Here is a 15832-nt window from a genome sequence, read left to right on the forward strand (position 1 = left end):
TCCTAAAAACTCGATAGCTCAAGATAATGATTATATAGACTGATCTTAAGAAAAATTTAGTTATGATTCATAATCTGAAAAGTTTTGACTCTAAATATTTACATAGAAGTAAACAAATGAGCTCATGAGCTCATGTTTCGTTTACGGAAACTCATTTACGGAATCTTTTTCGCAGAAAAAGTAATTTTCCCTATAAACACTGAGTTTAAGACATCAAATACATACATTTATTTTATTATTAGTCAGATACTGCCCATTTGACTAAGTTTAATAAAGTTTGTCACGAAAAGTTTCATGCCAAAAGAAGAAATTTTTGAATACTAAATACGTTTTTCTAATATTAATTGCATATATGTAGATATCTTGTCTTGAATTTATAAATAATTTCTTAAAAATTAATACAATTTCATTTAAAAAACTTTATTTACTTTAATTCGAAGAGTCACATTTAAAATATATATTAAACAGAATTCAAGGCAGTTTAGGACAACTTTTGTTGTTGTTTTTATTAGTAATTTTATCAATTTTACATAAAAATTTTGTTAATTTTTATGTTTTTAATATTTTATTTAGTTTAATTCATTTAAAGATGAAACTTTATTGTGACCTTCTTCTTGGGAGTTTGTAGAATGTTTTTCCAATAATCTATTAATTGTCTTGCAAAATGAATTAAAATAATAAATCATTATTCTATAAATTGAAAATATTTTTAATATTTCAAAAGTTTTTCAAAAACTATTAAACATTTTTTGTTTATATTTGGTTTAGAATAACAAATAACGTAAAGTATAAAGTTTCCACATTTAAAATATATGATTTAAAATTATCCAAATCCAATTTAAAAATTTTCGACTTTTTATTCACATTTCTTTGGTAGACTCTTCTTAACTACATATCCGAATGATATTGAATTGGAACTTTTCTAATAGATACATATATAATTTACTTTAAAAATTTCTTCAATGTTTTGTTTTTTTGGTATTTTTTTTTTTGAACTAAAGTGAGTTGAAGCAAATAATTGGAATAAATATTACTGATTTATGAAGTATTTAAATAGGATTGTGTTGGTATTGGTATTTTCAGTTTTACTGTTGTTGTTGTTGTTACCCATAAACAAAATTAAATTAAAATTGAGGGCTAATGAACTGTGAAATCATAATTAAAATTGCATAAAATGCCAAATGCGAAATGGTCAGCAGAAATTATTGTATATTGAGTTTATATGTTGAAGTAATCATGTTTTGCCAATCATCCATATAGACAAATCATGTGCACACACACACACATACAAGCATGCCACCCCACACACACACACACACACATGAACACATTAATTTACACACAAAACACACAAATCGTGCTGAAATTTTAATGCAAGTTTAGCAATTTTTATTCTAATGTCGCCAGAGACTCGAGCCTACAAATGAACCAGAAAACAATCCGATTAAAGCCTCCGATATTTGTTTTTTGGTTTTTTTTTTTTGTGCTTTACGTTTCGTTCTCTAGTTTGTGTTTGACGGAAAGTCACGTTTTTTATGTAGGTTCTAGAGTCGTAAACATTCATTTAATGCGGATTTCAAGTTTGTGAAAAAAAAGCAAAAGTTGTTGCTTGTTTCTTAGTTTACTTTTCCCCTTGGGCAAAAAATGAGGCAAAGAAATCGTTTGGAAAATGCCATATGAGTTGGCCAATTGTCTGACGAGTCATTCAGCCAACCAACGAAAAAATGAAAAATGAGTTCCAAAAAATTCAAAAAATATCCAGTCGACTTGATGTTACTCTTTGTGGAAGCTCTGAGTTCTTGTACATTAACATAAATAATGATTGAAAGTGTCTGTCGAGACTTGTTTATTAATAAGCAAGTTTAGAAATTTTATTTGGGTATCAATAGAACCTTACAAACCGTCTAAAAGAATTATTTATATACAGTGGAATACGGTTATGACGTCCGACTAAAGTTCGATGAGTGATTGGTTGGTCCCAATACAAACTTATATGAAAGGGGGCCTAAACGAGTATAAAGAGCTGCAGTTAAAATGATTTCATTCTCATTTCAAAAGGGTATGAAAGGTAACAAACATTTTAAAACTTTAAATTTGAAAAAGGGGGAGGGAAAAAAAAGAAAAATTGACTATAGGCAGAGATGTGGAGGGGGGGAATGGAAACTGAGAGGCATGACTAATCGATTTGTTTCAGTTATTCTTTTTAGCCAAATCTTTTGCCAAAAGTCGTCATGTTGCTCCACTGAAGTGAAGAGAGTCGCCTCGTCAATATCGATAGACTGCCAAAAACAAAAAACACAACAACAACAAAAGACGACAGAAACTTGAAAGTCACTTGGCAAATTTTATGAGCATTTTTTTGTTGTTATTAGTTAAAGTATTTGTGGGTGTATGTGTGTGTGTGTCTGTGTGTATTTGTGTTGTGTCAAAAGGTCAGTCAAACACATACCAAACAATATTTGCTTATAATATTTTTGAAATTCAAATTCAAAAACTCTGAATTTGTTGTAGTTGATTTTTCGTTCTCTGTGGGCTGCTGTTTCGTTTCGTTTGCTATAAACATTTCATTTCATTTCCTTTATTGCTTCTCCCTCTTCTTCTTCTTCTTCATCATCATCATCATCATCATCGCCGTCTTCGTGTTCATCTTCTATATAGTTTTTGATATTCTCAAACATGTGCGCACATTTTTTCTAAATATATCCAAAGAAACGCTAAGAAAAAACAAAAAAAAAAAAAAAACAAATTCTCTTCAACGGGCGCATGGCTTCTGCTTTTTCATTTTTGGGGCTTTCTGAAAAAGGCCAAAGAACCAAAAACCAACAAAAACTAAAAAAAAACAACAACAACAGCCACTACATATCTTTTAGTCTTGATCTCAAGAGGGCGATTCAAGATTTTAACTGGAATCGATTGAAGAACTTTTCTTTGGGGTGTATGGAAAAAAAAGAAGCTTTTTAAGTCTATCAAAAAAGTGAAAGGAGAATCCCAAAATCAAAAGAGAATTTAAAGGAAATTATGATATAAATTCAGGAAGAAAGATTTACTATAATCTATAGATGGCTAAATCACCTAAAATCATAGGAAATTTCACAAAAACAAGAGGAACTAAAGAAAATAATATAAAATTTAAACTTATATTAGCTTATAAGATAAAAGAGAAAGTCTATAGTATTTCGATCTGGATGAAATACCGATTTCAAGAAGAAAAGATAGTTTCTGGTTCATAGATACTCCTTGAGAAGTATTTATAAACTATATAAAGGAGGAACTCCTTTCGGAGACCTCAATATCCCATAATTCTCTATACAAGTTGATTCAAAACATAAGCTTCAATTGAATATACACAGATTATTAATTTTTGAACAAATTTTAATCAAAATAGTTTTAAATTTCAATTTTTTTTTTTAGGTCTAAATGCAAATTTAGAAAATTTTTTAACTAAATGGTGCACCCTAATGGCTAGAATTCTAAACAAAACAAGAAAAAAGTCTATAAGAAAGAGATATAGACAAATGGAGAAAGAATAAGAGACAGAGAAAGCGAGAGAGAGAGAGAGAGAGAGAGTGTGTGTAAGAACCGAAAATTTTGAATTTGTTTTCTCCTACTGTTTGGCTTTTTGTTGTATTTTCATCTTCTCTGCTCGGTTTTGTATCTCAAGCGACAGCAGCTGCTAGACATTTTGAATGTATCTGCAGCTGTGCAGTCACCTTACCCACCCACCCTCTCCTGTGCCGCCCCCTCTCCGCTGGCCATATTTTGGAAACGTTGCAAAGCCAAAAATAAGTTTTTCTTTTTTTTTTTGGCAACAGCAACAGTCACAAAAGAGCCCGAGTCCGATTTGCATAATGCAGTCAAAAGCGGGGCATATGATGTTGATGTATCTGTGAGTTGGATACATTATGTATCTTTAACCCTACATCAACTACAGACTTGAAAGGTTTACCCCAGACCAAATTGAGATCAATTGAAAGTAAATTTGATTGCTTAACCTCTGTGAGGGAAAGAGAGAGAGAGGAAGAAATGAAAAGCAATGAGAGAAAGAGAGGGCAGAGTGTGGGAAGTTTTCTACACAAATTAGTTCAAAGTTTAATTTCATTTTTTTTCTTGTTAATTATATTTGTCTGCCTGCTGGCTAGGGCCTTCTCTCTCTCTTTCTTATGCTCTTTGTCTATTTATAATTAAAAAAAAAAAAAAAACTGAAATTTTTGCCAGCCAAAATTAATTAAGCAAAGCCAAAAAGATGCATATGAAAATTTCAATTTCTTTCTAAATATTTTTTTCGTTAAAGATAAGCCAAAAATAACAACAAAAACATTTTATGAATATGCAAAAAAAAAAAAAATACATTAACAAAAGTTATATTAGGTATTCTCTCTCTCACTTTTTCACACTTTTTCCTTCTCGCTCTCTCTTGGGTTTAATTTTATTTCGTATTTCTTTTTAATTTTTTTTTTTCTCATGCCCATCGTCGTTTTATTTATAAAATTTTTTTTTCATATGTGTTGCTGCTGCTGCTTCGACCTCTGACGTAATTTCTGATCTGCTGATCTCGCCATCTCAATAGATGGAAGCAAAAAAAAAAAATCATTTATTTGTATTCGAAATTTGAATTTGTTTGTCAGAGAGTAAAACGTGACAGAAAAGAAAAGAAATGACTAGGGCAAGGTTTACAATGGAATCAACAATTTGATTAGATTAGAAATCGAAAATTCTGTGAATTAATGAACTAATGAATAGACTGCCGACAATTTTTGGTCAGTTGATTGAGAGACTACTTAAAAAGAAATTGAAAGAAATAGTAATTAAATGAAAAATGCTCTCAAAGATGTATTAAAATTTTAAAACAATTATTAGTCAGTAGTTAAAGTGTTAATAAAAATCGATAATTAGTCGAATTTGTAACGAAAGACAAGCTTATTGACACCCGGAATGCAATTTTATTGCATTCAAGTCGTAAATTTACACATATATATTAGACACTAATCGTTGTTGCAATGTTAGGCGATGATCGAATAGTTTTCGATTTCTATCAGATCATTGGAAATTCGTGTTAATTTTCAAGTTAATGAATTGTTAACTGTATATGTGAATATATTGGCTATTGAACGTTATTTAATCGACTACTAATCGATTATATTTCGATTTATAAATGATTATTGGAAAGAAGTGCTAACTTGGCATTGGAATAATATATGTATGTATGTAAGGCTACTATTCTTAACATTTCTTACAAATCTCACAAATTTGCCAGTTGTTAACATTTAATTGAATTAATCGAAAATATTTCGATTTCTACCAATTAATTGAAAATCTCTGCAAACTTGATCGATCGATTATTGGGTATATGAATATAAATATGTAAATTTCAAAGAAAACAACAAATGCTGAGGTGCATCAATATACGAACGATGTTTGACATAGAAATCGATAACAAAATCATCGATAATCACGATAATCATTTCAGGGCGTAAACCTTTGCTCTAATTGTTAAAGAAATACTCTAAACGATTATTTAATGAATAAATGTCAATTTTAAAACGTTTGTTCAATAGCTTTTGACAATTTTATTGCATTTATTTCAACTGCTAGAGAATTAGGTTAACAGTTTCAGATGCTAAAACATCATCATCATGTAGTATAAAAATCTAGATGTTTATTGCTTTTATTGCAATAAGAAATTTAATTAGCACAACACACAAGCCACACAGAAACTATTAAAGACGAATGTAAATTTCTGCAGTGCCACCAATACGGAATTACAATAGAGTCGCCTCACATTGTCTGGCACGCATTATGAGTTATCAAAGTGAATACTGAACATGTGTTGCATTGACATTAGAGCTTCTTTTAGACATGATCTGAAAACAGTGGGTAATGGGCCTACATAGGAGGGGATGGGTGAGGATTTCTGGAAATTGATTATCGATTAATTAATAGTTATTGTTTTGCACACACAAGTGACAAGTCACTCACACCCGGAATTTCTGTTTGTTTTTGTGTATAACTCACCGAAAATGAACAAAAATTCAGAGCAGTCGGTCGGCTGTTGGATGTTGGCTGTTGGCGGTTGGCGGTGACTGTGTTATATTTACTTTACTGATAAGACCTCAAACGTACGTACGTATGACTTCGCGGCTTGCTGTTAAAACGCACACACACACACACCCACCCAAACACATGCATACATTTGAGAGTATTATGAGTACTCGTATATTTTGTATTGTTTAGTTTTTTTTTCTTTTTATTATTATTATTCTTCATCTCTCTCTGTCACTCTCTCTCTCTCTCTCTCACTCTAGATATGCGAGTCATAAATGGCACCAGAAAACAAATTATATACATATATTTGTATATATAACAGAGAGAGACCTTACATTCTCTTTTGGTTTGAAACAAAAACAAAACAGAGAAAAAAATAGGGGGGATGTGGGGCGGGTTTTTGGATAAAAAACGGGGGTTGGGCAAGGGTTGTATTTGTCTGATTAGCTGGTTAACGTTTCCTTCATGGGGGCGAACCATACCATATCGAAAGCATATTGTTCCACTTAAACTTTAGTTTCGCTCTCTTTTGAAGGGAAAAAGCCCCACATAAGCCATCACCTAGAAACGGCGACAAGTTAATGCATAAACGTAAAAGAAAAACAAAATAAATTTACGCAACTTGCAACTTTTGTGTTGTGTGTTGCCCTAGCGAAGCCTTAGCAAGCTGCTTGTGTCGGTCACTAACCGCTCTTTGTGTGCAACATTATACAACTCTGACTCTTACCTCCACACTAAACCCAAAAGCCAAAGAAATAAACTAAATGAAAAAATATAATATGACACATTCACAGAAAGAGACGGACTGAGAGTTAGATAGACAGAGCGAAAGAAAAGTGAAAAGCGGAAGCGTGCGGGGCAATGTGTTTACAAGTAGAAGAGGTCTATCAATAAATATGATTAGATAAAGGCCAAACAAAAAGCTTTATATTTACCTTTTATGCCCTGATAAGCTCTTCATGCAATTGCATTCAAAGATCTTCCATATATAACGAATCTACCACAACCCAAACAAGTTAAAATAAACAAAATTTTGCCCATAAATGGCAAAGATCAGACAACAAAAACGAGAAGAAGATGTTTGCCAAGACATTATGTCATACATACATAGTCTGGCCAGCTGGTGGGCGAAAGAATATTTAAATTTTATTTGATTAATTTTTTAACCAAGATTAATGTATTCTAGTCATATTGGCAGCTGGCTTTGATAGATACCGACTTGGGGCTTAACAGAGCCTAAAAAAAAAAAAAAAAAACTAAAAAGTAAATAGAATAGAATATACTCTTGACGATCCTTTTTGTGAGGACAAATAGATCGAATTTCCCTTTCCAAAAACAGACTCTTCAGACTTGAGAGTCTTCGTTTTGCATATTTCTTTGAAACTTCTTCAACACTTTTGATACAAATTTGAAAATTAAATTTAACAAGTGTAAGAAGCGAATTGAAGTAAAGATATATTTGGATATATGCGAAGTATCTTGTAGTCGCCACTGCGATTTATGTTAGGAGAGTCTCACTCTTTATCTGTGAACCAAACCAATATACAAAACAAATTTTTTCTTTCATTTTTACATCTTGTGAAATCGTTTCGAAAGTTTTTTTTTTTTGGTTTTGTTCGCTTCTACTAAAGAAATTAATTTTTAAAATGAAAGAAATTGCTTTCTGTGTGGTGTTGTGGCTGATGCGACTGGGTAATATCGCGGTCCCTTATATGAGAGTGTTGAATTACTTCAAGACTTAGAGAGCCCGGGCTATATATGGTCATATGACTAATGATGCTAGGAAAAGGGAATGAGCAAAATGTATGTATAGAAATAAAAGGAGGCACCCATTGCGAGTGGGAAGATGAGATGAGTGATGAAGAAGACGAGGAAGCTAATGCTGATGGAATCAGAGATCAAGTTCAAAATGGAGACTGAAGCGTGCCAAAATTATAAATAATATGAAATATTCAAATTTGCCAATAACAGGCAAAAGGCAATAAAGAGAGAGGAGAGATAGAGAGAGATTGATTTTGCTTAAAAGTGCTATAATTAAGTGAAAGATTCGGCTAACATTTTTTAATTATAGATATCACTATATAAGGCAGGTTGTTTTATTATTAGTTCCTTATTGGTACCAGGTAAAAAGACTATCAGCTGGGAATTAGTAACAAAGAGATTTAACAATAGCTTGAGCTTAAGCTCTATTTTTGGGCATCCGAGTCTTAAATACAATGCAATTTTATGTTAATTTAGTTACCAACTAATTTTTAGAGGTACAAATACGTTTAGTATGTTAAATGAGTCTTAAAGTTTGACATTAGATAGATAATTCCTTTAATAGAGAGAGTATCTTGAGTTGAATTGTATTTTGTGATATTTTTTTTGGTTCTGTATCCAATTTCAAATCGTTTTTTCAACGTTATTCGTTTTCATATCTTCAGAAGATAGTTGATACATTTCCAAAACACTTCTATACACAGTTAGTGCCAAAAATATCTGCAGATTTCTCTAACTTAACAGATAAACCTTTTTACTATAATATTCTACCTTAAGTTATGCATTGGGCTTTGGTTTAGTTCATGTGAGTTATTTCATTGGGCCATTGTATCTACTTGAAATCGAAAGGGTTGATCCCATTTCACTTTATCATATTTATGTGGAGTTTTGTCGCTCTCCTGCCAGCTGCTACCTTTCTGTATATTGTTTATTCAGCTTACTTCAAATAAATACAATTTTATATACATATATGTAAATATATATCTTTTGTGTGTTTCGTATTCGAATTGACATGAAATGTACAAATATTTAGTAAGATTGTGTTAACAATATATCTGGAAATTAACAGTTTCTCTCCAACCTCTTCTTCTCTTTTTCTCTCTATCTGTTTCTCTTAGTCTTTCGCACTCCCTCTCTAAGTCTCTCTGTCAGTTACTCATTTTCGATTTCGGCAAGAGTTTAACCTTCAAAAAGTTTGTATTTCATATGATATGAGATCGAAAGAAAAGAAAAAACTTGTTGAACTTGTTTAACATCTTCTCGATTGGTTTTATTTTATTTTTTTTTTCCCCTTCTTTCAATCTCTTGTGGTTTTTGCCTTTTGGCTTTGTCTGTCTTTATTTTTATATGCTTATTTTTTGAAGGGGGGGGCAATAATGAGTTTTTAATAACCCGCCACATATTGGCTCAGCATATTGGCCTCGGTATCCTTAATACTTAATAAATGATCAAAAGACAAATGAAGGTTATTTGTAGGTTACCGGATGCACAGCGAGTGCTCAATATACATATTTTGGAGGGGGGTGGGGGAAAAAATTTCAGAAACCTTCTTCATTGATGTGGCCTAATTTTTTGAATTTGAAAAATAATCTCAAAAATAGAAAAGGAAGAGCCAAAGCAAAACTATCCATGTTTGTTTTTGTAAGCGTTTTCCACACACACACACACACACACACACATAGATAGAGAGACACACACACACACAAACACATAGATATCTGGCCATAAATTTTCTTTCATACTGCGTCAATGACACGCCGCTAATTTTTGTTTCTATTTCGATTTTCTTTCCGTTAGTTTCCTCTATAAGAATTTTTTTCTTCTATTCGTTTTTGGATTTGTGTGGGCGACTTGTTTAAAAGTTCTTGTTCGTTTTGGGTTTTCGTTTAACTAAAACACAAGAATTATTTTAATACTTTGCCATAAACATTAACCCACACACACACACACACACACACACACACACAATGTTTCTCTCGCATCGAAACTCATAAATTAAGTTAGTATATCTATATATCTTTGGAAATCAAGTTGAAATACGGAAAAGCAATTTGCAGCTGACATCATGCCATCATTGCAAACAAAAAACACAAAAAAATCTAATATTTAGTAGCCAGACAGAGATTTAGAGAACAGAATTTAATATATGTATTAGACTCGATTTCATTTTTTCTCCCCCCTCTTTTTTGTTTTTCTTTTTATCATATTTAAAAATAAACTTTGATAATGTATTGACCAATGGGTTTGTATGTATATGGCTTAAGTTTCAAAACGATATCTTTTATGAAATGTGCCAGAGATAAAAAAATAATATTGAATTTATATCGCCACCATGTGTGGCAACATCGGGAGATAAATATATATGTATATATATTGAATTATGGGTGAAGTCAGTTGTTTTGAGATTGAAAAGTTTCTTCGTTTTGTTAACCAATTGAAAATCACATTATTGATTTGACTTTTTGAATTCTAAAATCAATTTTTTGCTTTAATATGTTTCTGAAAATACGTCCGCCTTAGGTTATAGCATAGTAAATATATGAACTTGATCTTAAGATATAAGAAATTATAACTTATCAAAGTTATTTCTTGATTTTCAAACATCCATGTAAGCATTTGCATCTCGAAACTTTTACAATGTGTGAAAATAAGTTTAAGTTTTGAGTTTCTTTAAAAAATGTTTGAAATGATCGTTCGAGCAAACCTAAACCTTCTTTAAAAACAGTTTGGAAATTAGGTATATTTTTGAAATAGTTTTACCTATAACTAGAGTCTGAAAAAAACTTAATTTCATTGAGAAAATAGTTTTATTTTGTTTTCAATTTAAAAATGTTTCATAAAATTTATAAATTCTTTATAGTAACACAACGAATTTATATTTATATCTATTAAATTGGCTTTTCTCTTCACTATGTGCATATAATTTATAATTTTACAAACGTTGACTTGGGGATTTTCATGTTTACGTTGGCGTCGAAAATATTTGATTCATATGGCCAAGTGAAAAGATAAGATAAGATTATAACCATATCATAAGCAAGCGACCAACCCAGTCAAACCAAGTCGGGCAAAAGTTTAATGATAGAAGAGCAAATAATGAAGGGGACAATCAAATAGACAGACAGACAGACAGACAGACAGACAGTTAGATAGTTGGAATATAGTAAGTGTGTGCCGTCATCGATGATTAAATCATTTTGCATTGTTTTTTTTTTTTGTTTTGCCATTTCACTATACCAACACACACACACACACACACACACACAAACATTGTAAAATGAATAATTGTCGAATACCATAAACAATTCATAAACAACAACATCATTTCGTTCGATGAATTCAAGAATAAAATCTTACCTCAATTATATATCTATATACAATTTTTTTTTTGTTACAGTATCTAATATATATAAAATATTTAATTATATATATATAAATCTATATACATATATAAATCGATTGAGCGGTAAGTGCGTTTCACTTATGTATATAAACAAAAACAACCAAAACGTGGCTCTCTCTCTCTCTCTGTCTATCTCTCGCTCTCTCTCACTCTATATATATTTAAAATTGTAAATTGCTTTTGAAAGATGTATCTTAATATTAATTTTATTTATTTTAGTTTTGTAAACAGCTAAAACAAAAACAAAATCGTTTAAAGAAGCTAAGCAGAGCTGCTGCTGAGCCGGGAAAAATGGGAAAATTAAGTTGAAGGCTTTTAATTTTAATAATTTGTAGTTGAATTTTTATTTATTGATTGATTTTTCATTTTGTCAATGTGCCTGGCGCTGCTGGACAAACAAAAAAAAATTAAATATACTGGATGGCTGTTGCTGCTCACGCTCTAAATATATATATAGAATATATATATATATATATATATCTACACACAAAAAAAAAAAAAAAAAACTGTCTAAGTTTAGCTATAAGTTCATCATCCTACATCATTGCATACATTGAAATTATCCTTGCAAATAGTAAAAAATAAAAAAAAAACATTATATTATTAGCCTGGCATTTTGCATCCCAAAAATCTTCACCTTCATCCACACACGCCCTAAAATTACACACACACACACACACACATAACTAACAAAAGCCTTAAGAAAAATGCGCATTACTAACAAAAAGAAAAAACCCCCCGATTGCCCACCCCCTTTAAAACAAAATAATTAATAAACAAATGATCAGTAAAAAAAAAATATATATTTAAGAATAAAAATCATTTCGAGTCGTAAAGATTTCTCTGTCTATGTCTTTTCTCTATGTTTATCTGTCTCTCTCTCTCTCTCATCTCTTTGCATTGTCCATGCCCCGCCCCCAGACCCCTCAACTCCACCACCACCAACAACACCCTCCACCCGCCTCTAATAATGATCTATGATCTTAAAGTTCTATTTCTCTTTTTTATTCTCATTTCAGATAATGTAAAATCAGCTTATCAAAAAAAAAAAACCTGAATAAAAAACAGCTGCGCCTATCTATCTATCAAATATATATATATATATATATATCTAACTTCTTTATATATATATATATATGTATATTTATATTAAGTTCGTTCGAAATCAAAATCAAAAAAAAAAAACTGTGAACTACGAACGGCTTCAAGTACTACAACCAGCTCCATTTGTTGTTGTTAATCTCCCCCACGCTAAAAGCAAAACAAAAAAACAAAAAGCATCATATGCCATTTTATTATATATGCTATATATCTAAATATATATATATATATCCCCTAAAAACTGAACTAAAACGAAAACTAAAACGCAAAAACAATTCTAGTGTGTGAGTGTTTGAGAAACGCGAAAACCAAAAAAAGAAAATCTAGTCGCCAGCCAAGCCTAAGCTAAGCTAAAATCGTTGAAGCTATAGCAAAGCACATCTAGTTACACACACACACACACTCACCTACATACACATATATACAATATTTTTGTATATTGTGTATTTAACAAGAAAACACACAAAGAAATATAAGTCCTTTGTATACACATACACACACACACACATACACAATGGCCAACGTTGTGAATATGAATATGAACAGCCTGTTCAATGGCAAGGATTCACGCTGGTTGCAATTGGAGGTCTGTCGCGAGTTTCAGCGCAACAAATGTTCACGTCAGGATACGGAATGTAAATTTGCCCATCCCCCGGCTAATGTGGAGGTCCAGAATGGCAAGGTCACTGCTTGTTATGACAGCATTAAGGTCAGTATTAATTAACCAAAAAAAAAAAGAAACCTATCAAACCTCAAACCAAACCCCCTCTCTTATTTCCCACCTCCCCCCCATATTAAAAATAAAAACAAATTCTTGCTTCTTTGTGTATGTGTAGTTTGTAAGAAATTTTCATATGACCTCCGCCGCCCCCCCTTCCCCCAAATCATACCGCCACCCACAGAAACTTCTCCTACTCTTTTTCTAGAAACCAACAACATTTAGGCCCAAAAACGAAACGAAAAAAAAAAACTGATCTTGTCTCTGCTTTTAATTGTGTTTTGTGCTTTTGTGCTTATGTTTTTTTCTTTTTTATTTTTATACTTGGTATCTCTGTGCTTTAGTTGAAACAAATATGCTTTCTGCCTTTGCCTTCTGCCGCCTGGCTGAAAAAAAAAAAACAAAAACAAAAACAAAATATATCTATATTTATATACATATAGCGCTTTTTAAGCCTAGGAAAGTGCTTGATGATCGAGGAGCCTTCTTGTAGTAGTCCTAAGCTTTTCAATCGACAACAACAACAAAAAAATAAAAAAAGAGAGTTCCACAAAATCAAAAATATAAAACAAATTTATATAAAATTGTTTTTTAACTTAATTAAAATAAATTCAATTTCATTATCAATTTTTGGGGCTGATTTTTAGGCCGCACAACTATTAGAGATGGATAACTTCAAGGTAAAAATTCAAATCATACATATATACTAAACATTTATATATTTATAGTCTATATATTAAGTTAGCTGGTCTAAAGTAAAGCTCTAGTGAAAATGGCTAAAGGCTTTTTGAGTTTTTTTAAGATATATATTGGAAGTTTCGTTGTCAAATAATAGGTTTTGTTTTGTGTAATGGATTTGTTAATTTAATTTCTCTGATAAAATTTTAAAACATGTTTTCAAGATGTCTTATAAGTTAAATTTTATAACTTAAATGGTTAATTTTTTTTTTTTTTGAACCGAATTTTAAACTCAAACTAGTGTGAGATTCTTTCCATTGTGTAGAGTATTTTGAAAATGACGAAAACCTTGAGAAGGAAACAAAAAGAAAGAAGAAATTAAGTTGTGCCCAGTTCGGGTTTTTGGTTTGTTTTATTAAGCTTTATGTTTTCCTCTGTTTGTCTCATTCTGTTACACGCTTTCCCTCCCATTCTGGCACTTTGTCAACTATGAGAAAAATGGCAACATAAAGTAAAGTATTTTATATACATATATATAAAATGCCGTGAATAGAAGGATGCCGCCGTTGCCGTTGCCGTTGCCGCCATCATCATCATCATAATCATCAAATTTGTGACAGCATAAAAAATTACGTTTTTGAAAATTTTTCGTAGCCGCTTTTTAGGCGTGTCGGTGAGCCGCTTGTTTGGTTTAACGGTTGCGGCAGCATTGCCTTTCCTTTGTTATTTTAACACAAAAAAAAAAATATACTCAGGCCACCCACCCAAGAGATGAATGGTAGACTGGAGTCGAGTCGAGTCAAGCCCTAAAGTTGGGCATAGTTCGAGAATTCGCTGTCTCACTCTAACTCACTTTGTCTCACTCACTTCCAGTCTCTCACCCACACGACGAGTGTGCAAACAATAGTTAAAACTGATGTTTTGTAAGTAGCTCGTTGCCTTTGGAGTGGGTCTTTGTGGCATTGGTGGGTCTCCTTTTTTGTTTTCTGTATACGTTTGTGTTTTTTTATTCTTCTGTTTTTTTTTTTTTTTTTGTACTTTTCACGCCTGTCCTACTCGTCGTCGTTGTCGTCGTTAATTGAGCCACTGCCTGGAATGCAGGCTCTTAGCCTGACTGCGGCAGGCAAGCAGACTGGCAGGCCAGGCAGGAAAGAAGGACTTTGTCCTTCTGCCTGCTGTTTGTTTGCTTACTTACTTGTTTGCTCTGGGCCTCACCCGAATGCTGTAATGAATGTATTCAAAGTGCCAGTGCCAGAGAACACTTTAAAAATTGATCATTGCCATCAAATTGGAATGACAAAGAAAGCATTATAATTATTTCTAGTAAGACTAAGTAAGCCTAAAGGAATAAAGAATTGGTGACCCCGTAAAGTAGGCGTATAGTTTTACTAGACATTACTGGATCAAAAGTACATAATTAATTTATACTTACAAATATATGTGATGCTTCACAGTTGCCTAAGGATCTCAAATATTAGGTTTCTTACCCAACTCTTTGTTATTTTTGAGACGATAAAGTTGATGTTAACTTTGCAACTATTATAAGATTTTGATACTCTTTAATTGTGGGACTCTATTCAACTTTTGGCCCAATTTCGGATGCTTAGAACATATCATAAGCCTTTAGTCCACATTACTCATAGTCACAGCTGCGTGATAAGCAAGTTTTGAACTGATGGCCAGAGAGGGGAACACCCACATAACTTTGCCTATGTAACAGCTGGCATGTTAAGGGACAGGACCAAACAAACGCACACACACTTACATTGCCACAAAGTAAAAAGCCCTTGGGGCCACTCCTTTTTTGTTGCTCCTGGTAGTGCGGCTGCTGCTGATGCTCCTGTGCCTCGTTGGACGGGCAAATAAAGCTCAGACATTCATTGCCCACAAATTAATTGTGTTATCCTATTAATTAACTATGCAGTAAAGTTGCCAAGCAATTTGGTACGCTGACTGAGTTCTTTTTTTGTTCTGTTCTGTTTCTGCTGGGCTCTGCTCTGCTCTTCTGTGGTGTGGAGTGTTGTAATTGTAGACGACGAGTGTGTTTGTACTCATTTTCACCTCGTTGTGTTGCCCGTTGTGTGCTTGACATACAAAATGGTGGTGGGACCTGAGAGTTTAAATGTATA

At 32.2% G+C, this 15832-nt stretch overlaps 1 protein-coding gene across 30 annotated transcripts in view; it reads left to right on the forward strand.

The window, feature by feature from the left end:
• Nucleotides 1-15832, forward strand: part of mbl (muscleblind) — a 199943-nt gene that overhangs the window by 56913 nt on the left and 127198 nt on the right. For 18 of the 30 annotated variants that reach the window (XM_068291593.1, XM_068291609.1, XM_068291610.1 and 15 more), the window contains 2 exons: nucleotides 12226-13016; nucleotides 13673-13705. The exons of 2 other annotated variants lie outside the window; for them this stretch is intronic. In XM_068291593.1, coding sequence (XP_068147694.1) covers nucleotides 12822-13016; nucleotides 13673-13705 — 228 coding nt within the window. In that variant the 5' untranslated portion in view covers nucleotides 12226-12821. The remainder of the gene's footprint in view (nucleotides 1-12225; nucleotides 13017-13672; nucleotides 13706-15832) is intronic. 10 more of the 30 variants (XM_068291611.1, XM_068291612.1, XM_068291613.1 and 7 more) reach the window with 1 other exon arrangement.

The sequence above is a fragment of the Drosophila tropicalis genome, unplaced genomic scaffold (genome assembly GCF_018151085.1).
Source record: "Drosophila tropicalis isolate 14030-0801.00 unplaced genomic scaffold, ASM1815108v1 contig_593, whole genome shotgun sequence".
NCBI classification, from domain to species: Eukaryota; Metazoa; Arthropoda; class Insecta; order Diptera; family Drosophilidae; genus Drosophila; species Drosophila tropicalis.